The 26,861-nt window shown below is 38.7% G+C and overlaps 1 protein-coding gene across 32 annotated transcripts in view; it reads right to left on the bottom strand.

Moving 5' to 3' along the window:
- Nucleotides 1-4,438: 4,438 nt before the first annotated feature.
- The window catches only part of SORBS2 (sorbin and SH3 domain containing 2), a 318,050-nt gene continuing 295,627 nt past the window's right edge, over nucleotides 4,439-26,861 (bottom strand). For 19 of the 32 annotated variants that reach the window (XM_049704104.1, XM_049704109.1, XM_049704107.1 and 16 more), the window contains 4 exons: nucleotides 13,170-13,259; nucleotides 12,481-12,530; nucleotides 8,696-8,802; nucleotides 4,439-6,587 (listed from right to left, as the gene is read on the bottom strand). In XM_049704104.1, the coding sequence (XP_049560061.1) occupies nucleotides 6,526-6,587; nucleotides 8,696-8,802; nucleotides 12,481-12,530; nucleotides 13,170-13,259 (309 nt within the window). In that variant the 3' untranslated portion in view covers nucleotides 4,439-6,525. The remainder of the gene's footprint in view (nucleotides 6,588-8,695; nucleotides 8,803-12,480; nucleotides 12,531-13,169; nucleotides 13,260-26,861) is intronic. The other 13 variants (XM_049704133.1, XM_049704111.1, XM_049704119.1 and 10 more) reach the window with 1 other exon arrangement.

The following is a 26,861-nucleotide window of genomic DNA, read 5'->3' as shown; positions in this document are numbered from 1 at the left end:
TACCGTCTTTGTGTCTTTGGGAAGGAGGTGAAGTCTCTCCCTACCATCCATGGGACCTCTGATCAGGTGACCGATTTCTGAACTTAATCTACCCTCCCATGCCCAGCCCTTGACTCCACCGTAGGAGAGACCAGCCTCTCTGCCCTGGATGGGCTTCAGTATCAGGTTCAGATGCTTTCCCAGAGGCCCCATTTTGCTCAAGGAGATTTTCCACAGTTTAATGTTCATCTGTAAGCACTTGTTTAGTTGGTACCTTGTGCAACCTCACTGACAATCTTACTCCTGGCATCCCTGGCCTTTATGCACCAGATGCCAAGAGCACCTACATTTGTGACAACCAAAAATGTCTCCCTACATTGCCTTATGTCCCCTAAGAGAGGGACAAAATCACCCTGGGTGAGAAGCACCGTGTTATACGTTATGAAAATATTTTAGATCTAACTTTTCTGGAATGTATCTACTTTCAAAATAAATTATTATCTGTTCTCTCAGTTTTGATTCAACACTTGTACACTTAGCTAACTCCCAGGATGGTTCAGATACTGTATCCAACTGCTCTGCAGTTTATACATTTCTCATTTTAATATCTCTCTTCCTTTAGCTACCCCTTAGCTATAAAAATGCCTAATGAATGTGATGGCTTATGGCAAGGAGATAATAAATACTATTTTCTTCTCTCTCTTTATCTTTTCTTTCCTTCCTCTACCAATTCCTCAGATTGCAACAGATTTTCTAGCCTAGTGGTAATTCTGTAGTTCTTGCCTCTTGGCTTTGTATTAATTGCATTTTCATGAATCCTGGGGATTAACTTTGGCTTTTTCTCACTATTTTTATAAACCTTGGTAATGTTGAAATGACTTGAAACATGATTTATTCACTTTATTTCAGAGTCCTGTTCAATGTTAAATGTAGGTTGTAAAATAATATGTTCAGTATGATTCTACTTTTGTTCACATACTAAACACACACACACACACACACACACCACGCTAATACACATGTGTAGAAAACACTCTGGAGGTATATGTTCCAAATGGTAATCTTTACCCTAAATGAGACTCTTAGTGATTACATGTTTTTTCTTTTTGCTCATTTATATTTTCTAATTTTTCCTACAATATACATCTGTTGCTGGTGTAATTAAAAAAGACAAAAATGCTTTACAAAGTCATTCTCAAGCTTTCTGTATGATCAGTGCAAGATTTGACACTCATCCACGTGTGTTGTTAATGGTAACAAGAGTTTTGTTTGAAATGGCACTTATTTTTGGAAGACACCAGGACAACTGAGTCACCCGTTGTATTTTAGGGAAAAGGATGAAACAAGAAACCCCAAAGGAACAGGTGAAGATTCACTAGGCAGATTTCTGTCTTGTACTGAAAGTTTTTTGGGTCAAGATAAATGTATGTGCATGAGCTCAGATGGAACTTTCCTGAGCTACGGAAGGGCTGAATTTAGCAGTGAGCTAAAGCTCTCAGTCACTTAACGCATCATCCAGCAGAGAATAGCTAGTGTGTCCTGGGGCTTTGTATACTGAAAAGAGGTCCAGTAAGCACACCATGTTCTTAGAGCATGCTGGCCTTGCCTGTCTCCAAATGGCTCCACGATAGCAAGCATTTCCCAAAGCACCACCAGCTGCCAATGTGACTCACAGGCAACGGCCTCTAGGATCTTCATGAATCACAGCTCACGGGCAGGCTCCTGCTTAGCTGAGACATGTCAGTAATTGAAATTATATCCTCACTGGTTACTGTGTACTTTTAGAAACCCAAATTAGCTTTCCTCAGGGAAACACTGTTGTGCTGGGCAAGGCATACACCTGTTTCTCATCATCTTGTGCACAGCTCATGCTGTTGCAAGTGCCTGGCCATTCGTGATGGCAGAATTTGCGAGAGGGAAGTGGTGGAGAGGGAGGGAGGTGGATGGATGTAGTTGTTTGACTTGGAGTGCACAATCTGATCAAAAGTGTTTAGCACCGGGCTTGGCTGGCTTAGAAGAAAGAGTACAAGCTTGGTAAATAGATACCAGGTTTTGAAACCAATTTCCATCACACACTTTGTATTAACATCTTAGAGCCTCAGCTTCCTCATCTATAAAATGGACACAGAGCAGATTTCTTCTTAGATTTGTTGTGAGGATAAAGACATGGAATACTTGTAAATAACACATATGGCAGACAGATATAGCAGACATTCAGTGTTCCTTTCCCTCTAGTCACTTTCTAGGTTTGTTGCTGACAATTGGAATAGACCAGGGGTTCACAGGTTTTTTTTTCTATAAAGGGACATATAGCAAGTGTTTTAGGTTTTGTGGGCCAGGAGGCAAGATTGAGGGCATTATGTACATACTTACGTTACAGAGAGAAAACTAATTTCCACCAATTTTTAATTGATGAAATTCAAAATATAATAATAATAGGTTAAAGTTTTTCTAATATAGACCGACCAGTGAAAAGAAAGGGATTCTTTTTCTGGGGACACAGGATTTCACTTAATTGGGGCTCAAAGTTATCATCAAATTTATTGCCCATGTTCATCTGTACAAACCATTCTTAACTTGCAGACCAAATAAAAGCAGGTAGCAGGCTGAATTTGGTCCACAGGCTATAGTTTGCCAATTCCTGGTGTAATCCGTTTACCGCTAATGCCAGTCTCTGCTTGTGCTCTAAACCAATCATCCATGATAGGTAAATAATTTGAAATCATAACTGCTACATAAACAACTATCGGAGGGCTACCATCTGGAAAGGAAGATGAAATAATTCAACCTTTAAATAAACAGGCTTTTAGAAGCTGACCGAGTGCTTATTCTATTTGATCCATTTGTGGCTGCAATCTGGAAAACAGTGGGAAGAAATTACCAGGCCACACAAAGTGACCACGTATGCACAGAGATCAAGCAGTGGACCATCATGGAAATAGTTACTCACACAGGTTCTTTGTTTCCTGTCAAATAAGAAATGGACATGCCTGTTTGTAGTAATCCCTCTAAAGGGGGGATTAAAATTTGGCACATAAAATAATGAGTGTCCCTTCCTGCTGCCCTTCCGCTGACCTGGCTGGCAAGTTAGTGGACAGATGTGAGTCCACAGCAGATTGAGGCTGGTGAGTAGAGACGGCGCTTTACGGGGCTCGTTGTGTTGGATTCACAACGATGGATCCGACTCCACCTGCCAAGGTGGCCGTCAGTGGCACAAATGAGATGCACTTAGGAATTTTTGGTGTGTATTGATTTTATGCATTGACATAAAATCAAGTAAAACAGGTCACCAAGCATCAATTTTTGCAGCAAAAATAAATCCATTCTACCCAGAATCCTGGCATTCACAGTGAGGAAGCACGGCAGGAGGGTCGAACTGTGGCTGTAGCCGTTCTGGAACCTACAGCAGTGCCTGGCTGGCTGTGACAGAAGTCTAGGCACAATGAAAAGCTGTTCAGGGATTCTTGAGCCCGGGGCTTTGACAAAGTTTCTGCTGCATCTCAGCAGACTCTACAGAGGAGCAGATGATAAATTCTCAGGTGGGACAAGGGAATCCAGATTTTGATGCATGTGGTTTTAAAATCCCAGATTTATATTTCTAGCGTGCCGAACACTTGGCAACAGATTCTCTTGGAGAGAGTAATGACAAGCAACCTCTGAGTACACCAACAGCATCCTTCATTTGATCAGATTCAGATTCACCTAGTTAAATTACCCATAAATGTTCTCATGAAAACAGGGACGAAAGAATAATATGGGTCATATTCTTTCTACAAAGGGAACATGTTTTTGTGGAAAGCTAATACATAGTGGAAACTATGCAGTGGAACAGAGGGGATCAGGGTGGGTTTTAGGATGAAGCAACATGATAAGACATTGTTGACAACTGAATGGCCAACAGAGGAACGTACGTGTTTCTGAATATGTGAGTGATAGATATGGAAGAGGGCTGAAGCACATAGAGCAGAAAGGACTACGCTTTATTAGAAAGGATCCAACTAGAAGAGCTAGTTACTTACTACCTATGTGAGATAAAGGAATGACACCCAATGGCAATACATAGTTTGAGATTCATTGAGATCTTGTGAGTATTAACAGTGTCTGCCATGCCAATGGTGATAAAGCTTTTTAGGGCAACTGAAGAAAGGTGAATTTGGAAAGCGCTTACAACTTCTTGTAACTAACTTCTTCTTAGAAAAATAGCTATTTTTGAGGCAGAAATATTTTAAAATGTGTTATTTTAGCTGAAGAGCAATGTTCAGCCAAGGAGTATTTAGCAAATGAGCTTTGGTGATGGGTTTAAAAAATATTTCTTCTCTGAGCTTATGCAAATGCATCTTTTCTCCATTTGTGTGTCAAGAGAACACAGAGCAAATGCATTTCCTCTGAGGTTTATCTAACCGATTGGGATAAAATACACAATTCATGTAAGGATAAATGTCAAGAAGAAAAACTGAAGTATACTTCCAAGCAAAATTTATTAGATGTCTATTCAAGAAAAACACAATGACCTTTGCTTGTAAGAATTCAAAGTCAATTACCTAAAAGCTAGGTATGAATATTTTTCCTTTTAAAATCAGATACAGAGAATAGAAACATTAATTTTTCTTAAATATGACAGGCAACAGATATTGAATTTTTTCTCATAAATGGCATCAAAGGTAATTATTCATTTATCAGCAAAGCTGCATGCAGTTGACCTAATTTCAAACCCAAAGCCTTTAAAATATAAAGCTGGCTGTGAACTTGACAGTAATCAAGGTAGTAATCAAGGCTACTCAAAGATGTTTCTTTACCTTCTTTCTAATGAAATTCCTCTCTAATCGGTAGTTATATACATTTCAGTTTGGCTGCTAAGATGTTTTATGTTCATAAACTTTTGCAGAAGTGCTGTCTTACAGAATTGCACTGTCAAGGCATAATGATGATTTGTGGGAGATGTAAAGGGTAATCTGTTGAAAGTGTTTTAGCTTAGTTTAAAGGAAGGATAAAGACCAAATTAGGAAATTCCCCTGTTTTCTCAACAACTAAATAGTCCATACAAAAAATGAGCAAACATATGTACAAAATTCTAGAGTCTACATGCATTGTGAAAAGATCAACCACTGTTCACAGAAGAAATGCCATAAAAAGTTTTGTCTATAAGGTGCTCAGGATCCAAATATGAATAGTTCTTATGCAAAGTCATAAGAAATACAAAGCTAGTTCTTGGGTATGTGTAATTCAGGCACTGTTAAGCACATTAAATCTTTCAGGTCCCAATATCATCTTCAAGGTTTCTACTGCAGGGCAGAAAATTTAACCTGAATGATTTAACATTGCTTCTAAAAAGTGCCTAATGTATTCTGAGGAAATATTTTACACACACTAGGAAAATCAGGCTCAACATATTCCTGTCCTCAAATATAGCCAGGATTCTGAGTTCCAGAGAAGAAAAATAATTATCATAGTAAAAATAATTGAACTGATCATAATCCTTACTAAAACCAGCCTTAATACTTGTGATGCTTCTGAAGTACTCTATTTCTATAAAATAATATGTGAGATTCCTTTACATTTCCATAAATGTACAACATATCTTATGGATTGTCTGTTCTCATACAATCTCAAATGTGTATGTGTACACACAGTGAAATCTTACCTATGAATATTGCTTACAGATGCTTTCAAGTGTCTATGTTAGAATGATTCTTTGCACCTCTCACTAACACTGCTTTCATTTAACTTTTATCAGATAAATAAAACACTAAGAGCTCATTGTTCATGATGCTGATTATTACATTTTAATATAAAATAGCAATGCAACTTTACAACACAATCATTTTCTGTAATCTAGCTAAACCTCTTATATTCTCCTGATTATTACCAAAGGCTCTTATTCACTTATTGTTTGCACTTCTAAAAAGTACAAAAAAAAAAAAAATCCTGCAGAAGACTCCTATTTGAAACTCACATTCAATTCAACAAAATCACACTCATTCGAATTAACTTTCCTACTCTCGCTTTAGATTCTGTAATCACTGTGCATATTACAACGTATAAGTGCAGGCAAACAATAGCTGAAGTACAGTTGTCATATCGTGTAAACCAGGACACTAGGCAAACTCGTGAAAGGAAAATATACTGCCAAGCTAAGAAGGTGAAAATGCAAACCCCAGCAAGGAGTAATAAACAAGCTTCTGGTTGCCTGAGGGGAGAACATCTTTCAGAGTGGACAAGAGAGCCTCCTTGAGACACTTACTTTTTTGCCTCAACTACTCAACCGTTATTAAGTATAATGATTTTCTTTCTGCTGCTGCATATTGACTTTTCAAAATTTAGAGCAGACGGCAGGAATATGCACTTTCACACCGAAGCAAATCCTCCAATCTCCCCACCGCAGCGGCAGTTCCATTGCTGGTGGTTTGGTGGCAGATGGAGATGGTGATGGTGGGTGACTTCTATTGGAAACCAGAAGGCATAACAGCAGGAGGCCTGCGGAGATCTTTCAGGCAAGGTTATGCAGATGTGGTGCTGAAATGCAGCATAAATAATGGGGAGAGTGATTCACAGCCTCTTGACATAGTTCCCGGGAAAAGTACCAAAGAATTTGGTTCTTCTTGAGGTTCCTGAAAATAGAAGTGATACATGAAAGAGGGGTAACAGCCATTAAATGTCAGTTCATCTATGTGGGCTTGAAAACTCACTAAGAGAGCAAGCCCTCAGGGTTTGGAAAAGAGAGAAAACTCACTTGAAGGGATAGGAAGACAAAGTAAGCAGTTTTATCTGTTTTGCCTGATGCCTCTGTTGCCTCTTGAGCTTAAATGCTGTGCTTCCATCACACCGGGCTGAACAGAAAGCTCAGCCTCTCAGTCTGAGGGGAGAGACAGTCTTGCTGAGGAGGTGGGCTTTTGTGGTTTTTTTTGCGATACGCGGGCCTCTCACTGCTGTGGCCTCTCCCGTTGCGGAGCACAGGCTCCGGACGCGCAGGCTCAGCGGCCATGGCTCACTGGACCGGCCCCTCCGCGGCATGTGGGATCCTCCCGGACCGGGGCACGAATCGTGTCCCCTGCATCGGCAGGCGGACTCTCAACCACTGCGCCACCAGGGAAGCCCAGAGGTGGGCTTTTAAGTACAATGATACTCAAGTCTGATGAGGCTCCATTACCGAGGCTGCTAGACAGGAGTGAGGAGTGGAATAGGAAACGCAGCTGGGAAGTGACATTTTCAAATCCAGTCTTCTCAGTTAGGATAAGGCTGGCCACGTGATAAGGTAGGCTGGAAAAGCACCACAGCAAGGCTTGGTTCTGGGAGCAGGACGTCTGTCACAGCTCCTCAGCACAGTGTAACGTGAAGGCTTTACTGGGGCTGCCATCACTCTCCAGTTTTATTATCTCATACAAGATCATGCTGAGCGCCACAGCATTCATTTACAAATAGCGCTGCCCGGGTCCTTAATAAAATATAGAAAATTTGAACTATTTACCAAGTCACTAAAGAAAAGAAAGATAGACCACTATTAGTGGGGAGGGGGTTCTATCACTGGGCATGTTTCTAATATGAGGAGTAAAACCAAATGCATAAGCGGCCATCATTATGATCGCCTTTGGATTAGAATAACATGATTTCTTTGAAACTGTTTGGAAGAGCTAGTGCACTAAATTCTTCCCTATGATTTCCAGCTCACATAGAGCGAACAGGGTCTCTACACTTCCCTTTTGCATTTACTGTCCTGGTTTGATGACTGATTTTCTTTATCCCTGTGTAGGTAAGCCATTTTACCTTCTTCTAAATGGGGGATTAATATAAACAGAGGCAGAGGCTTGTGGCTGCTAATGTGGCCTTTGCTCTTATATTTCCCCACTGTTGGCCTGTCTACAGAAAGCCCTTATTCCCTCATCTTTTGTCTCCTCCATCCTCCTATGCCTCTGATTCCTCTTTACCTCTTTCCTCTGTGACTTAGTATATGATACTCTTGTCTACAAAATTTTTCTCAGAAAACCTCTAGTTTTCTTTTAAGACGGTAAGAATGGGATTGTTTTTTAAGTGGTGAGAATGGAACTTCTACTTGGACCACACATTAAAGCGAAGGTGAATCACTGGTGTTTTAGGGCACCTACAGCAGACCTAGTCATGGGTGAGTTGTTCATTTCATCTTGTTTTCTCAAATTAGATCCTCACTGCTGACGACTAACATTTACCACTCAACAGGGGTATTGGTATTTTGCATCTAGGGAGCAGTTTAGTTGTTTTTGTTCTTAGATCTCAGTCTTTCCTGGTTGGTGCTATTTAAAGAAATTTTCTTCTCTCAGTTGAACTGGAAATAAAACCAGCAGAAAATCACGTATACCTGAAGCAGTAAATACTAAACTATATTAAAAATGCAATTGCCGGGCTTCCCTGGTGGCGCAGTGGTTGAGAGTCCACCTGCCGATTCAGGGGACATGGGTTCGTGCCCCGGTCCGGGAGGATCCCACATGCCGTGGAGCGGCTGGGCCCGTGAGCCATGGCCGCTGAGCCTGCGCGTCCGGAGCCTGTGCTCCGTAACGGGAGAGGCCACAACAGTGAGAGGCCTGCATACCGCAAAAAAAAAAAGTCATTGCCTTGAGATTACATAGTGCATATGGATGTGTGAAAGATCAAAGGCATTATGAAATCAAAGAAAGCTTGACTATCGCATCCAACCGTGCAAGGGAGCAAACATAAGCAAATTACAAAATGGCCAATGTACACATACCCACAAACCATCCATCATCACATTTTTCCATCACGTCAATGACATCACTTTCTCTGAGCTCCAGCTCGTCTTCATTCCTAGGAGTATAGTTATACAGAGCCTGAAACCTTAAACAGGACAAATGGACGCGTTAAACAAAATCTTTATGCCTCTGTGAAACTACAGAAGAGAGTATAATATTTATTTTACTTTTAACATTTCTATTCTTATTAACATATTAATTAGGTAGTATAAGTCTTTGGTAAGCATGTAAAGTAAGTAGAAGTAGTTAGGCTTTCATGGGAATTAGACCACTCTAATAGCATTTCAAAACTCATAATGGGGAAAATTTATGGAAGATTCTAATATCCATAGTTGGATTAAAACATTTATAAATTGGACCTGCATTTCAATTGTCCAGTCATGGATAGCTATCATTCGGACATTAAATGATAGTACAGAATATAAAAGAAGTGATATGTGCATTATTCAGCTATATAAAAACAAGAAGGAATTACAGTTTTAATTAGCCATAATCAGAAGCAAGTAATTGCAGCTTGCAAGTGGAATTTTCAAAAGATTCTAAATTGAGATGCACAAAATGTCTCAGACACAACTTCTAAATCACTGTATGGGAATTACTATAACAGAGAAGTGTTCTTTGTTTTTGTTTTTTTTGTTTTTTTACCAGGAGGAATTCTTTAAAGCAGTTTAGTTTCATAGTTTGAATCAGTGTAAGTGGTGATCTCAAACAGTAGGTTAGGGACATACGTTCCTTTTTAAATGGGTCTCAGAGAAATTGTGTTCAATGTAAAAACTCTCAAAATAATCATATAAAAAAGAATTACTGATAGAATGCTGCCACTTTCTCTGTCTGAATTCTTTGAGAACACATATTTTGTTGACATTGATCAGTAGCAAACTCAGACATTGAATTTTTGGTAATAAAATAGCATGCATATTCATATGGACTGGGATTTTGGAAAGACACAAGTTCTAGCAGCTCGGGGTCAGGAAGCATTTGATATGCAGTGAACATGAAAACTTCATATTACCACTAAAATATTATCAGTATGTGAGGGGGATTTTTTTTAAAAGTTAGTGAATTTGTTTCTGCCGTTCTTCATAACAGTTAATGTAATTCTGCCAATGTAAGAAAATAAGAACCACATTTCAGGGCACTGTGAATTTTTTCAAGCCAACTTTAAAAGGTTGATAATATTGGATACTGCTCAGGAACAAGAATGATTTATTTTGATTACTTCATTCAGTCAGAAAATCATACTTTGGTAGAACAAAACTATTCTATCATGTCACCTGAACTCAAACATCATGTGATACACTGGGGCCTCGGCTGCATTGGCTTCTCTCCCTGTCCTTGAACTTTTCACATTGGGGGGTCTGGATAAAGTTGGATTGGGGGAGGGTGTATTGGGGAAAGAGCTGATAAGATGTGGTGCCTATCAGCCTCTCCTAGAAACATTATCTTCCCTGGCCTGAGAGCAAAGCCTGAAATTCCAACGTTAGAGATTTCTTCCCCTGTTAATATTTTGTCCTCCTAGTAAACCTTTTTAACCACTTGAGCTTCTGAGGTCTTCTATGGAAAAAGGATTCTCTGATTGTGGGGAAGGACAAAGAAAGGTAGCCTGAATCCCAGAGCCATGTGAAAAACAGACAGGAAGGTCTTGAATACCGACATTCCTTAATTTGGATGTTTGCATGGGCCAACCCTGGTTGGAACAAATTATTCTGCTGTTTGATTTGAAGATGCTCAGGTGAAGGAATGGTATCTCTTGTCTATCCCTGGGGAAAGTTAATTTCACCATAGTTCCTTTTACAATCTCACATTTGAGGGAGATAGGCATTCCTGGGCTGTTAATTCCATGGATATACATTGCATCTCTCACTTTGGGAAACACTGATTCTCTGAGCTTTTCAGGCTTCAGCCTTCACCCAGGCACATCTCCAGCCACTTACAGAGACAGGCCTATTTAAGGCCACAAACCCCAGCTGCTTGAAGAATCTCAAGGTCCCAAGAGATTAAAAAAAAAAAAAATTGGCATGAACTCCTTCACTTTGATATGATGAAAGCCACTATGCTTATCAGAGTTTACTTACCATTCTGGTTTAATTAGACCACCAAAAAAAAAAAAAATTTGGAAGTTTCATGGAAACATAAACAAACCTTCTGGAAATCCTCCTGCCTCTGCTGGCTTTCAAAATCAGTATTGCACGACAGGAAATGCAGTCGAATTACAATAAAAAAAATGCTGTTTTGAAAGATGTGTTGGTGAGATGAATGATGGTGGTGGGGTTAGGATGCCTCAAAAAGAAATCTGTCTTTTAAATAGGAAATGCTCAACCAAACTTGAAGCTCTCTCTATAACTTGCAACTTCTTCTATAACATATTTTACCATACTTCTGAATTGCAGTGACATTATAACATTATGTTCCTATTTTCACTCAAAACCTATTTCTTAAATGAAAGAGATTAAGTGACACCCATCTAATTGGCATTGTGATCAAATAGAAATTTAATAAAGAATGTTTTATGTCCAAAGCAGGACACTGAAAATGCCTTTTTCCACCTGTGAGCTCATAAACACGAGGAAGCATTAACTTTGTTACATGAAACAGTGTGACATCACCTACATCTTAATTCATAAATTCATTAAAAGCTGCTGATATAATGTGTTGATAATGCAGTAAACCTAAGCAGCCTTGGGATTTACTTTTTGTGATGTGATCCCTTCATCATTTGTGTAAATAAGGAAACACAAACCTTTCGAGTTACAAGTTATATTTAACATTTTTCCAAGTAAATGAAATTTTGAATTATTTGTGCCTCCAAGCTATTTTTTCATAGTCTTTTCCTTAGCAAATAAAACCTTTCTGGCTGTACTCCGTGAGAGCCAGTTTCAGGTTAGAGATGGTTTCCGAGGAGCATGCTTTTAGCTGAGCACCAGGTCTGTGAGGAGTGAGGTCACCAGGCCCCCCTGGTTTGCTCTGCTCCGGGGGAGCAGAGCTTGGACAGTGGGCAGGAGGCACGCTGTGTGTGCTCAAGTCAGCCTGACATGGTTTAGTCCTGTAAATGTTCCTTCCCAGTGTCTAGCTCTGCACTCAGAGTAGGCAACAGCCAACAGGAAGTGGATAACCTCTGAATATCTCTCATGGGCAAAATGGGGCAGAAGGAGACCCTAAAAGACAATGTGTGACACCTTCAGATTGATTCGACTTAGAAAGGAGAGGGGATTTGAAAGAAAGTGTGAAAGGGCATTTTCCTGGTCCTCTGGGTAGTGAACATCGTGTAACTGAATGACAGTGCATGTTTTAATACTGCCATTTCCAAAAGAATGGAACTTTGGAATTATGCTACTAACGTATCACTGTAGGTCTACTTTGACATTCTCCTGCTCTTCAAATATGTGTAAAAACAATGTTAGAACATTTTCAGTGTATCTTTAAGGCTGTAGTTACTAGAATCTACGTGGTGAGTAGAAAAGAGCGGGAGGCAGATTCATGAATCTTAGGAATCACTGCAGCATTGGAAGGGTTTTTTCTTAGTGCATAAATCAAAGTCTTCTCTGCAAAATCACGGATTTTTTTTTCTTAAATTAGCTTCTGTTCTCTGTTGTGAAAGATGGAGACTATTGCAATTTCTCTTAATCTGGGAGATGTCATCTCATGTTAGTTACTCTGATCTCTTTCATTTGCAAAGTTGTACCATCCTCGCTTATGGTACATCAGTTGTCCATTTTGTGGGTCAAGGTTAGTCTCGAATTTAGAAGATAAGAAGAATACTTACGGTTCCCCCCCACCTTGAATGTTTTCATGAGTAAACACAGGACGCTGTGGCTGAAATGAAATGATTTTCAATGTAATCAGTGCTTAAACTGGTACTAATTAAAAGATAATTTGGATAATGGCATGGCACTTTTCTTGACATTTAATATTTCCTGTTGTAAAAAACCAAGAGGAAGGGAAAAAAACCAAATAAAGGGTTTCTGCTGGATTAATAATTAAAATATTTTGAAAGGTGCTTTAAATTAAATTGAAATAACCAAGGTTCAAATGTTTTGAACATATCTGCAATCTTGTCTGCTCAAGCTTTAAGGAAGAGTCAGGGTTTAGTCCCATTGATTTTTCAAAGGCCAGGAACATGGCAAGAACATAGACACCAAATCACTAGACTGGGAAGTCTGGACACCTTCATACAACCTTATTCTTCAGCGTTTTCTCAAACAAGCAAAGAATAAACCACATTTAGTCTAACAGCAAAGTATCCACATTCATTCTAATATACTTTTCCTTCACAGACAACATTTTCACATACAGTACAGATAAACATGTCAAGAGGCAGACATGTCATGCTACATTTGAAGTTACACTCTCTGTTCTCAATGTGGAGGAAACACATGCATTTTTAAAAAGAGAAAACAGAGAGTATGAAATAGCATGTAACAAACAATATCCAGGTAACATGTAACATTTTACCTTAGAAGAGAAATATTGGTAGAAATTCCCAGTGCACTGAACTCTCAAAAGAGTTTCCTTTCTTTTTAAACTAAGCATCAAGACCAGTATCTGTAATAGATACTTATAATATTGGAAATGACAAGCCTTTGCGTCCCATATATCCACATAAAAATTGCAATGAATGAAAGTTCACACATTTCTTGAATATGTAAACACAATGTAGTTTATACCGACTACCTAAATGTTACCTTTTAAGGGGGGAAAAAAAGAATTTCAGTTCATTCATAACACACTTCAAAAGCATTCTCTTCTAAATGATGGCTGCATGGTAAAATGAGATAAACCAGACTTTGCATGGCAAATTGCATGGCAATTGTAAGTAATTCTTTACTGATGACTGCATTCATTTTTAGATCCATGTCTTTAGACCTCAGGGCTAATTCCTGGATCCCGGAGTTAGGAATGGATTACTGAGAGGCTGGGAATTCCCCCTGCAGACTGTCCATAGAAACCCCATTGGTCCAAGAACGGAGGGGGACTCTGGGGCTCCTCTGAGTCTTCGAGTCTACAATCTGCTCCCTTCCTGCGTTCTTTATCCACTCCCTTCCCATCCAAGCTGTCTATCTAGCATAGTAGACTAGGTGCTTACTACTAAAACTTTAAGCTTTCAGTTAATAGTAATTGGAAATGTTTACGAACAGTATTCTTAGAAATTTCACTCAACAGTCTGTGCATGGAATATATAAGCATAAGATTAAAGAGTGGATAAAAATTATCAGACACATGTATGACTTAAGAGTATAATACTTACCCTATAAATCAACATAAAATAACTAACAATGTATCTATTATTAGAATTATAACATATACTATTTTAAGAATGATTAAGACTAAACCATTTTCCAGCCATTTTTAAGGTCATTTAATTCAACATATTATTGAAATCAGTTTAAATGTATGAAGAGGTAAAATAAGTCATTCATAAGCCTATATCCTATTACCTTTCTACAGGTTCTCATCCAGTCATATATATATGATGTATGTCATATATATCTTATATATATGTTTTATGCAGAAATAAGATTTGTATATATCAATTGCTATTAATATTTTGTAATTATTTCCAGTCTCCTTTTCTCAGTCTTCCTTTTCATTTTAAATCACTGCAGAATATTATTCCCTTACATATCTGTCTATACCTTTTTTGGTTGTCTTAACCATTTCTCTCTCTCTTTTGTTTTTGAAGTTCAGATTGATCTCGCCCTTTTCACTATCATAAATAACAATACCATACAATTTTTATACAAAGAACTATTTTCTTGTTTTGAACTATCTCTTAGGACACATTTCCAGGAGTAAAATTTCGGGCCAAAGATTATGCATTGAAGCCACACGATATTAAAAATGCTGGTGTTAGTTACTCAAACACACTATATTTAAAAACGCAATTAAAAAAATCGAAAATGCCATGTTTTGAATCACATACCAAGATAGCAATGGTTCTCTCACAAAAACAATCATAGAGCAGTTTACAGTGCACAACAAAGTTATAAATAAGGAAATATTATTTGTTCTTGTCTTAAGAGAAAATCTTTTGTAAAATATATTTCATTGTGCTCTAAAAATGGCATGCCTATTTCCACATATTTAAGCCATTCTAATATTTTTGAGTTGAGTAGAAGTTTCACTTTGATATCACGGCATCCAGTGCTTGGTAAAACTGGCTGGTCTAATTTCATTGCTCCCTTACGTTAAAATGTGAATGCAACTTTCAGGATTAAACTGTTCATTAACGTAAAACAATCTACTTATAAAATCCGTATAGCACCTTTCCGTTATTGTGATTACAATTCCCCTGGTTTAATTCCTTTAATTCAACTCATCTCATAAATCATTTCAATGAACCATCTCTGTGGCAATTATGAAAATTGGGCTATTGCCAAAAGTATGTGGCTTCGTTAATTCTACAGGCCTCTAAGTCTTAAGAACTTGTGTTCCTGAGTGTGTCAGCCAGTAACATCCTTGTTTTTACTCATCTTTCTCAATACTTCCTTCATATCCTTTAAAAGGATCTACCCCCACTGTTTTGTTTTTTTATGAATCACTGGTTTTCTATACTGTTCACATACTGAGGCTAGGATTTATCACAGCTTTTATTAGCAGAGAAGTTGTGTATCTATTATAATGGTGACTTTTAGAACTTTTCTGAGGTTACTTTTGATAGGAATCATCTCCATGTGAATATGGATAGCTAGGAGGCAGTTTTAAGGAAAGATGACCAGTTACAGCAACTGAAATAATTTATTTTAAAAGTCTTTTGGGACTTCCCTAATGGTGCAGTGGTTAAGAATCCACCTGCCAATGCAGAGGACATGGGTTTGATCCCTGGTCCGGGAAGATCCCACATGCTGCGGAGCAACTAAGCCCGTGTGCCACAACTACTGAGCCTGCGCTCTAGAGCATGCGAGCCACAACTACTGAGCCCACGCGCCACAACTACTGAAGCCCGCGCGCCTAGAGCCCATGCTCTGCAACAAGAGAAGCCACTGCAATGAGAAGCCTCCGCACCGCAAGGAAGAGTAGCCCCCACTTGCTGCAACTAGAGAAAGCCCGTGCGCAGCAACGAAGACCCAACGCAGCCAAAAATAAATTAATTAATTAGATAAATAAATTTATATTAAAAAATAGTCTTTGGTCAATAGAGGAATAAGCAGCACAGATACTTATGAGGGCATGTTTGTGTCTTTCCAGTGTTGGCGATGACTAACTATATGACCTTGGATATGCACCTCAGCTTCCTTATCTCTAAAATCAAGGAGGTGGACAAGTTGATGGTTTAGATCTTGTCCCCCTCAGGGAATCCATAAAGGAATCCACGTTTCCACAGATATATTTCCTCTGATACTCATTCAGTTGTCAGAGAGCTATGACAACTGGTTTTGGTTAATTCCCAAGTGTCTCAGTCATGTAAAAACAATTAATTTTAAAACAATAATTAAACTTCATTTTTCAGATCAGTAAACCAAAACCCAAAGATAATTTCTTAATATCACAAATAAGCAAGAAGAAGGAACAGAACTACAATTCTGACTCTCACTCTTTATTGCATAAAAGCTTACTATGATGGAATAGATAGCACAGGCTTTTTAAAATCAACACCTTAATTTTTTTCCTTTAGGCAAGTGTTTATGTTCTGTATGGATACCCAAACAAATTGTCGTAGAAGGTTGTCTTTTGCCTTTCCCCCTCCTTATAACTGGGCACAAACCCTGGGGCAAAGACCTGTGAGGTATCTGCACTCTTTTGCCACCTAATGGTGAGTAATGGCAGCAACATGTTAAAAGTTGTTTTGCCTTTGGACAGCTCTCACCAAGTTGCTTCAGCCTGGATTCATTTTGAAAGGATATTTTAAAGACCACAGAGCGATGTGGAATAGATATTCATCTGTTTTTCTGACCATGTTATTCCTATCCCACGTTTTAAATTCTTGAGAAAGGATCAGTCTTTAGCCACCAGTATTTTTGGTCTGTGTTCATTTGTATTTTCACTATCTGCTCAGGCATTTCTATTACTCATAACTTCTTAGCGGTTTTGTGATAAATATAGAAGATACATGAGTGACATTCAAGAAGCTCATATGAGCTGTGAGTTTAAAAAGATGATTTTGAAGTTAACAGATTGCAGTCACTGTGCTGGAAATTTTAAGCGAGAATTATGTCATATTTATATTTCCTTAATGAGTCTTAAGAGCACAATAAAAATGAGAAAACCCAATGAAACATGCTGTTTTTATAGAATCCTAAATATTTAGCTTTTTCCTTGGCAATGCAACAATCTTTTTTTCTCTTTTAGTGTAGCTGTTTTTTAGTGTTGTCAAAAGCAGATACAAATGAGACAGGTTTTAAACACATGCTAATTTTCAAAGCCAGAACCAATCACAAGCCACTGCTCATAAGAAAGTTGGTTTGAAATATCCTAGAACTTTAGGTATCAGTAAAATATATACTTTTCTAGCTGAGATAGTAAGGCACAGTCTATCCTAAACCTACCTTCTTACCTGTGCTTCTGCAGAGGCATCTGGAGGATTAGCTATATCTAGTACTAGGTAATTCTTAGGTAAGGATTGACCATTACTTTAAATACTAATGTGGGAAAATCTTTGAAAGAGCTATTAGCAGTTCTAGAGTTCTTATTTTTTTTTCCGAGAAAATGTTAGGTGTGGTACTTGCCAACCAGAATTAGATGAAATTCTCTTAATAACAAACAGTACCATGTTTATGTTTCTAGGCGTATTTTTCTTTCTTACCTTATACAATTATTTTAAATATTTAAATTATTTTTTAAATTGTGAAAACACAACTTTGCCTAAATTAGAGAATATAGAATATTTGTGTTCCACACAAACACATATAATAGAACATATAAGTACATAATGTAAAAATCTGACAAAGAACAAAACTTATGGTGACCCAAAGCATACCATCTCATTGACCCATGGGAATTTATGGATGGGCCATATTAATTTTGGAAAAGTTTTCTTTTTTGGCTCTGGAAAGCCCTTCTGTGAGAATCTCTCCCAATCAACATTCCTCATTCTCTATGGCAACACAAATCTCTGCCTCAGAAACAAAATCAGGTCTTATTAGGCAAGGCAAAAAGCACAAAAATGGCCTAAATACAGAGAAGTATCTACATTTCTTAAAAACGGAAAAGGAAATCTGTCATCAAGTCCTTAAAAGCTTGCAGAACCATAATCATGTAATGGAGCATGTAAGATTAAACCAGCGGCCATCAAAATAGAAATGGGAAAGGACCGATTCAGGCAGAGATGAAAATTCTCAAACTCCTCGGCTGCCGTCCTCAGTATTAATGGTACCAATTAGAATCCATTCATTTTCCAGGGCTGTCGATGCCATAGAACTAAGTAGTCAAAGGGAAAGTAATCTGACCTTTAAGTTCAATCAGAGCTGTCAAGAGACTGGGAGCCCCTGGAGTCCAGAGAAGCAGAGTTGGCTTGAAAGGGTCATGGAGTAAATGTGGCACGTGTCAGCAGAGCAACAAGATATTTTACAACAAGGGCCATGGGTTAAAAGAAATCCACATAAACTGAACGACACAGAAGCAAGCATCCCTGGAAGGGTGTGAGTTCAGTATATGATTGGCAGCAGCTTTATTCTTTGCACTAGAACTAGTGATGGGAAAGCAGTGATTTACACGAGATGGATGTGGAAGACAACATATACCACACCCTTATTTGTACAGAGGAGAATTGGGGCATGTCTTTTGTCACTTTTGGAAAGCTTATGCACACACATAAAGGAGAAGCTCATTGCCCAGAGACTCAGGATAGGATTTTCGTGTTGATCTGACTTCATAGCTGCTCATCATCATCAGAAAGGTCATTTCCTTTCAAGGGTACCTCCAGCCCTACTTCATTGGCAAAGCACAGCAATGACAACTAAGGAAGAGCCAGCCCACTGACGGCGGAGGGGTGGCCAGGGTGCCTGGCTCAAGGTGGGGCGTCTGATCCTACCCTGTGGGAACCGCTGAGCCCTCTGACTGGTGAACTGCAGGATCTCCAGGACATCACTGGGCTACGCGGAGGCTTACCCAAGACAAGTAGATCGCTTTTTAAATCAGCCTGGAAAAGCCGTAAGAAGTTAATTAGTTCTCATCTTCATTACCCAGCCTTCAGAGGAGCTTTCCTGTTTTTTTTTTTCCATGCACACACAGCATGCCAAACTCCCGAATGAGAGCAGAGCAGGAAGGGTTAACAGTCTGCAGACAGCTCTTCTGGCGGCCCAGAGTTTTCACAGCACAGGCATCAGTCGCTGCTTTACTAGGGAACTCACAGGCAGAGCAGAGAGAGATTTATAGAGGGAAGTTTGTATAGGGAAGATGTTTGAATGCAGTGTAGATGGCTAAGAACACTTACAAGAAAATTTATGTCTTTAATAGAATGCTTAACAATTGGTTTCAAGATACTCTCAGATCTGACCTGTTTTCTTTGTGTTTATTTGAATAGATGCAAGGTAAGAGCCAGGGAAATTCTGCTTCATATCCATCAAATTTCATAGACAGTGTCAATCATTTGTCACAGGTAAATTTTCTAATAAAACACATACAAAGAAAATATGGGGAATTCCCTGGTGGTCCAGTGGTTAGGACTCTGCGCTTTCACTGCTGAGGGCCCAAGTTCAGACCCTGGTTGGGGAACTAAGATCCCACAAACCTTCCAGCATGGCCAAAAAAAAAAAAGGCTTTTCTGGGGGAAATTGTGAAATACTGTTTAATTAAATACAGAATATTGTTCTAACTCCAAGCACCTTGTGACTATTTTGGTGTTCTTTCAAAGTAAGATTTTTAATATGACAGTGAGTAAACTAACCTTTCTTGTGTGTATGTTTTATTTTCTGTCCATTCATGGACAAGACCTAGCAATGTACTGTCTAGTATTTGATTTGGCTTATGGGAACTTTAGCAGGACTAATGGACTTTTTTTTTTTTTTTTTTTGCGGTACGCGGACCTCTCACTGTCGTGGCCTCTCCCGTTGCGGAGCACAGGCTCCGGAAGCGCAGGCTCAGCGGCCATGGCTCACGGGCCCAGCCGCTCTGCGGCATGTGGGATCTTCCCGGACCGGGGCACGAACCTGTGTCCCCTGCATCGGCAGGCAGACTCTCAACCACTGCGCCACCAGGGAAGCCCGACTAATGGACTTTTAAATAAAAGCATGTGCTTTTCTCAACTCTCATTTAGGAAAAAGTTCATAATAATTAGTAATGATTGACCTCATATCTTCAGTCTCTGGGGATGAAATGCATCAGGCATTTTTCTTTAAGGCTTGTGGCAGAGAATGCTTCATGTTCTCCAATATCCATTCTCTTCTTTGTCATCCCAGTAACAGAATCCCAAATGTTAGGTAGGCACACGGCCATTCTTAATAAGGTCTATTTTCCAAACTTCCTTGTATCTAGATGTGCTTATGTGGTAAGTTCTGACAGATGGGATATGTGCGGTTTCTGGAAAATGCCCTTCAAGGAAGAAGACATAAGCTTCCCTCCCCTTTTTTCCTTCCTGCTGGCTGGAATGAGAAAGGGACTGCTGGAGCTGCTGCAGCCACTTTGGACCATGCAGTGGAAGCTTTTCATTGAGCATGGTGATGTGCCAAAATAAAATGGAATCTCCTGGGATCCCTGATGACTGTATAGCCACATACCAACCCTGGATACCCTACATTTATGCATAAGAAATATATATTTCTACCTTGTTTAAGCTCTAATTATTTTGAGTCTTCTGGCACTGCAGCTGCCCCAATCTTGACTAATACAAGGGTTCTATAAACATCAAGACTCATAGAGAAAAAAAAGTAGCTGTTGGAATGACGTGGATAAACAACTGGAAAGATCATTTGAACATATTAGGAAGAATCAGGGCTTAATTTCATGTTGGAAACTGTGCTCAAGGGGATTACCTTCCAGTGGGATGGCTCTAGGGTGAGGAGACTTCCTTCTGGGACCATAATAACTGAGTTCCTTGGAAGAAACCCAAGAAAGAGTCTTTCTCTCTGTTCACAAAGCGCTTCCACTGCAGCTTGAGTCCACATTGCTGCAAGACTCTTTTACAGAATATTCTTAGATGGAACTGGAAGCTCAGCTTACAGCAAAGCTGAGGATTATAATAATTTGTATTATGAAAAACCAATATTTAAAAGATGCTCAAAGACTAGAGAAAATATTGGATTCTGATTTTTATATCAAACTCATAATTTATATGTACATTTCAGTCTTCCATCATCTATAAAGTCGTGGTAACTTTTACTTCCATGGAAGATTTTGGATTGCATATGACAGACTTACATTATCTCAGAAAATACTTTAAAAGAACAAAATTGCATTAAATTAACATGAGTTAAGTAAAACAATGGCTGATAGGGGTTGATAACATTGTTGTAATGATTTCATGCATACTATACTATGCCTATTAAAGCATTATTAAAATTTTATTTTCTCTTTGCTTTTAGTGCTAGGTTACTTTCCTTCTTTGTAATGAGCAAAATTTCTAACATTCTTGAAATGAGAGAAATAGGAAGCCTTCTTAAAGGATTCACATCAGTTTATTACTGTGTCAGATGTGGATTAAACTATAATAATGGCCTAAAATTTGTAGTTGATGCAATTTGTATGTATACTTACAAGCATAACTTCAGTCAACTTATATTCTTTCTATGAGTAAAAAATAGATTTATAAGGTTTTCAGAAAAAGTGGGGGATTAAAATGAACATTCGCTCTCAAATATGAGATAAAAAAGAGAAAAAACTTCATTTTTCTGGAGTTGGTTATTTGATGTGGTTATTAAAGTATTCTTTTAAAACATGGTTACTGTGAATATCTCCATTCTCTCATACCATTCTGGGAACAACTGAAACATACAGAATGTATGAGATGAGCTTGGTTCTTGCAGGAGAATCAACCTGTTGAAGTTCTGGTTTTGTCCTTGACACTACAGTGGTGTGTTCCATGTCTCTACATTTGAGAAGGCCGATTCTCAAGTTACTTGCCCACTTATTGACTGAGCTTAAAGGCTGAAGAACAAGTTAGGGAAAGGCAAGGAATAAATATTTTGGCCTTAAAAGAGAACCACAGAGAGAGAAAAAAAGGCAAATTCTTAGACTCAAACATTTTCTAAAGAATTATTATTATTTAAAAAATTTCCTAATTATTTCCTGCCAGCTAAGATAAAAACCTCAAAGGGCAAAGAGCAATATGTCTTTAAAATATACTACATTTTTTTCAAAGATTCCTTTCCTACGTAAGATAAAATTCACGTAGATGGACTATTTCGGTGGATAGATTTGGTGATGGGGGTTTGGAAGATTGCATAAATGGCATTTCTCAGGTGTTGGTGCTTCCTAGTTCAAAAACATGACTCTACCAGAGCCTTCGTTTTGTATTGTTTTTTGACTTATGTGCAGAGGCTCTCATTTCAGGTGGAGAAGATTGAGTGTGAGGTTGAGTCATTATTTGAAGTCCTTTTGTCTAAAGGAAAAGGTTTCAGGATCATTCTGGACATAGAAGTAAAACTTTTCTGAGATGGATTAATTTCATGCTGTGGTTGTCACTGCATCTCTTTCCAAGGCCAGTCATTAACTTTGTTAAAAATCTTTTATCATGGTATCCTAAGAGGGAGTTAAATACCAGCAAAGCTGCCAGCCAGCCAACAAGTCTCAGAGATGGATCTTTGTTAACTGCTACAAAAGAAGCCTCCTTTCCACATCCTCATTAATTTACTTCAATTTTGTGGAAGAACAACGCTCAAGACAGTGCCAAAGATCATCCAGCCCTTAGGCTCTTCTGAACCTGCTGATTGGTTGGGGAACTTGGGAGGCAATGAGCCCACTAAGAAGTGACAGAGAGTGACAGGCACAAAGCTGACCCCTTTGAATGGGATGGTTCTCCTGCTGACCCTCAACTTAAAAAAAAAAATCTAATAATCGCTTTTTATTCGTGTATGAAGTTTAGTTTGTTCTTCTCCTCAATCTAAGTCTAGCTGCTATGCAAATATATCTTTCAAATTTTTGGACAGAGGCCATGCTAATGATGTTAAAAGTTAGCAACCAATATCGAATGGCTTTTTAGATCTTGTGAGATGGCACCAACCTAAAGACGCACATCTAATTAATTAAGTTCATTGAAAGACATGCAATAAACCACACTCAAGATGCAGTTACCTTTAATTTTGGTGAGCTTATCTCCTGTTGATAAGAGTATTTAGGGAGGAGCGGAGATGAGTAGGGCTGGGTAGGCTGAGAAAGTGTGGGGACCAGGTCAGAGGCAGTGGCCAAGGAGGAATGAGAGGGAAGGGAGGAAAGCAGACAGCTGGGAAAGGATGTAGATGTTCTATCTCCCGAAGAAAGTGAAGATGGCTTAAATATTGAGGAAAGACAAGGTGCAATTATGCTTGTGTCCAGCATGAGGTCACATGCTTTTTAGAGAATACCCCCCACAGCTAAATAATTTTAAAGTTACCAAATACCCTGGGGCGTGTGACATTTATGACAAATTCTTGCTTTGAAAGCACTAACTTTTTCTTCTGCATTTGATTCAAAATTCCCAGTGGCTATGATCAGTTTCACTTTTTTCTGATATGAGCGGCTGGAGATAAGAACCCCCATAATCTACAGTTGTATAACGTAATTTGTGGGATGGGTCCTTCTAAACACTGAGGAAGAAAGCGTAAAACCCTGCAATGACTCTTTGTAACTTGCTTGTGAAGTAGATCATAATTTATAGTCAGTTTGCTGCAAAGCTAGGGAAGTTACGACCTCTGTCTGTGCGTGTGCGTGCATGGTGGGAACTGGCTGTGAAACTCACCCCCTGAGCACCACGCTGTGGGTGCTGCCTGCAGCCGGCAGTAGCAGTTCCTGGGAACCAAGCCACATGTCTAACCACATCTTAAACTTGATTAAATTGAAGGGGAAATTAGTTATTTAAGTAATTGACTTAGAAATCTGTTTGACTTACTGCAATGAATGAATGATCTCTATTACTAAGCAGTGTGTTTATTTTATACGAATGCAGACATGGCTCCCTTCTTTGTCCAGATGACATTTTCTCACCTGGTTAGGGGACGGCCAAGACTCAGGGTTTTGTGGGTGTCCGGTGGCCTAATGGGCACTCACCATGATTTAATCCCAAGAATACCCCATATAGATCAAATGCCTCTACATTTGTTATTGGTAAGATCTTAATTGGAAATTATGGGGTTTTAAAACTGATTTTCATTTTTAAAGATTTCTAAATAGAGGAGCCATGGGGGAAAGTGACTTGCTTAGTGGCATAATATGAATCATGAATTTTGTTCCATAATTTCAATATTTGCCAGTAATCATATTTGCTTTTTAATTCACAGATTAAATATTTGAGACATCAAGTTTTGTTTTTGTCTTTTTTGAAAGAGAGAAGCTTACAAGCTAAAGATTTAGAGCATTTCCCTCTTAACTGATTAAAATTATTGCCCAGGGTTCCTTGTTTGTAAGGTGAATATGTAGGACTCAACTCTTAGGTCGTCACCAACTTAAAGCAGTTACCTCTTCAGAAAGAGTGGAAAGGGAACTGCAGTATATTTTTCTTTTTTGTTTTCTTTTCTTTCTCTTTCTCTTTCTTTCTTCCCTTCTTTTTCAAACTGCTACTGCTACAAAGATATGGTGTATAGTTTTCTCACCCTGGAGGTGAACTAATCTCTCTGTGTAGCAATTTCCTCATCCCGAAAGTGGGAATAATAATATAACCCACCCCACTGAGCTTTGAAAAGTAAAGATGTAGCATTCTTAGAAAGCTGCCTGACACTCAGTAAGAGCTCAACTATTAGCTATTATTATGAATATTAAAATTAGAAAGACTTTAAATTACAAAAATCTTTAAATATGGATTTATAGTAATAAATAAATAATGGAATAATATCACATATTTACATCATCTTGTTAAAATTTGGTGTGTTTCTATCCATCCCTCCATCCCTACCTCATATAGTGCTGTGTTTCTTGCATCGAAACCTTCCAAGACAGTGTCAAAATTGATGTTTATTAATATGGTTAACTGTACTAGCTAACCGTAGTAAGACTGGTTAGTTCTTCAGGAATTAGGCAAAATTAGAGTACCTCTTCACTGGGTTTTGCTGCATCGCTGTCTTCCTTAGGACTCCTAGGGTCTGTGGGCATTGCTATTGGAAATTTTAAGCGGTCAGCTTCCCTCTCTTCTTCCTCCTCTATGTGCAGGAGTGGTGTCACCTCTGTGCCATCGTGGCCACACCACAAGGCATCTGGTTCTTGAGATTCTGGCCCTCTTCGGATACCTGCCAAGACCCCCTCATAGATTTCCTCATCTTCTTCTCCAATGACGGGGAGGGTTTGGGGCAAGGGACCCACACTAGCGTGTGCAGAGGTCACGAACTTATCACCTAGGACCTCAGGTACTTTTTCAGGGCCTGCAGAACCCTTCCTCATTGTCAGATCTGCAAAATGGTTTTGAGGTGTCTTTCTGGAATCCTGAAGTGGCGCTGCCCCAGGGGGCTGGGCTGCAGCTGAGGTCGCACCCAGGCGGGGGAGAGGTAGCAGCGAGGAGGGTGGCTTGGCAGGTGCAGACGCTGGCGGCAATGGGAGGACAACAGAGGGGTCCTCCTTAATTTCAAGGGTGGTCTCCTCTGGGGTATTTGGTTTGGCTTGGTCAGCAGGTAAAACTAAAGCACCAAGCTTCTCTAATTCGTCCAAGAAGTTGTCCAGAAAAGGAGGTAGTGTTGGGGCCAAAGGCTTTACCAGTGGACACTTGGCTGTCAGGGACAGCCACCCCGGAGTGATTCCCTGGAGAGCTCCTTTATCTGGGCCACATGAAGCTTTGTGCAAGGGAGGGGGGACTGGTTCGCTGGAAGCCAACTTAGAAACGAGCAGGATATATGAAGTTAAAAAAACATGAAAATAATAATAATGCATTAAAACACAGAGACAGAGAAATGCAGAAAGGTATGATGGTGAATATAAAAAATATTTTATGCTATGGTCTATATTTGCTTATAGTTTTTGAATTTAAATACATAAAATAATTAGTATGTTAATTAAAGATTTATCTGAATACTTTATACTAGTATTTGGAAAAGGTCTATTAAATGTCAAATGACACGATAAAGCTGTCATAGAGATTATAAGAACAGACAGCAAAATCTTTAGAGATTTAATTTACTAGACTACTTCTTTCAAAGCAGGTTTCCAGATATTGATTAAATGTAAATGACTCTGAAATAATGTTAATGTAGAATGAAAACCAATAATGAAGCCTTTTTTATTCCCAGAATCTGTTTAGTGTTCTTTCTTCCTGTGCCAAATCTTTTGAACCTTCATCATTTTCTCACTTGGGTTTGTGAGGTGATTATAACATACGGCATAAAATATTTTTACATCATTATATGTTAACACATTTCTAAATGAATAAGTTCTGAGAGATATTTTTTAAGAACAGAAACCCATGATCAAAACGAGACTGAACTTACATAACTGCTATTTCAAAGTTTTAAAAAATCCAAAGTAACTGTTGACATAGAAAGGGAGCATATGATGCGAACAGGAATAAACTTCTGCTAGGACTTCCATTCTTTTTTTCAAAAGCTGGACATTTTATATAATCTAGTGGAGGTCTAATTTATGAAGCTTAATCTCCTGAAGTAAAAAAATACTTCTGTATATCAATATTATCACTATATTTTGGATACATTGAACAAAACAGAATTTTTTATGTAAATTCATTAAAAGTTGTTCTAGAAGTGTTGCCTAGAAACATTCTAATACATTTATGTATTGTTTTTGGACTAGGAAGAATGCTATATGCTACACATATGAAGGCCTTGAGAGAGGCTGGTGGAAGACATTTTACTTTGGTTCTTTCCAGGTCGATGATTTGGGTTTGGAAAGAAAAAATCTTCAAGAAAGACTGCACTTGCTGGTTGACTGTTTAGGCTGACACGTCACTGGTGCACTCAGTACTCTTGGTCCTTGGGCCTTAGTATGGATCAGTGCACAGTGCACTCTCCACTTAACTTTTGACTTCTGTCCTATGATAGGAATGGGGCTTTAATAGAATTTATTTAGAGTTTTTAAAAACAGAAATGTGATGCCGTGTCACCATGGGGTGGGATAAATGAGATTAAATGTCACAAAACATTT

The sequence above is a fragment of the Orcinus orca genome, chromosome 21 (genome assembly GCF_937001465.1).
Source record: "Orcinus orca chromosome 21, mOrcOrc1.1, whole genome shotgun sequence".
In the NCBI taxonomy this organism is placed as follows: Eukaryota; Metazoa; Chordata; class Mammalia; order Artiodactyla; family Delphinidae; genus Orcinus; species Orcinus orca.
This window is presented reverse-complemented; position numbering and strand designations above follow the sequence as displayed.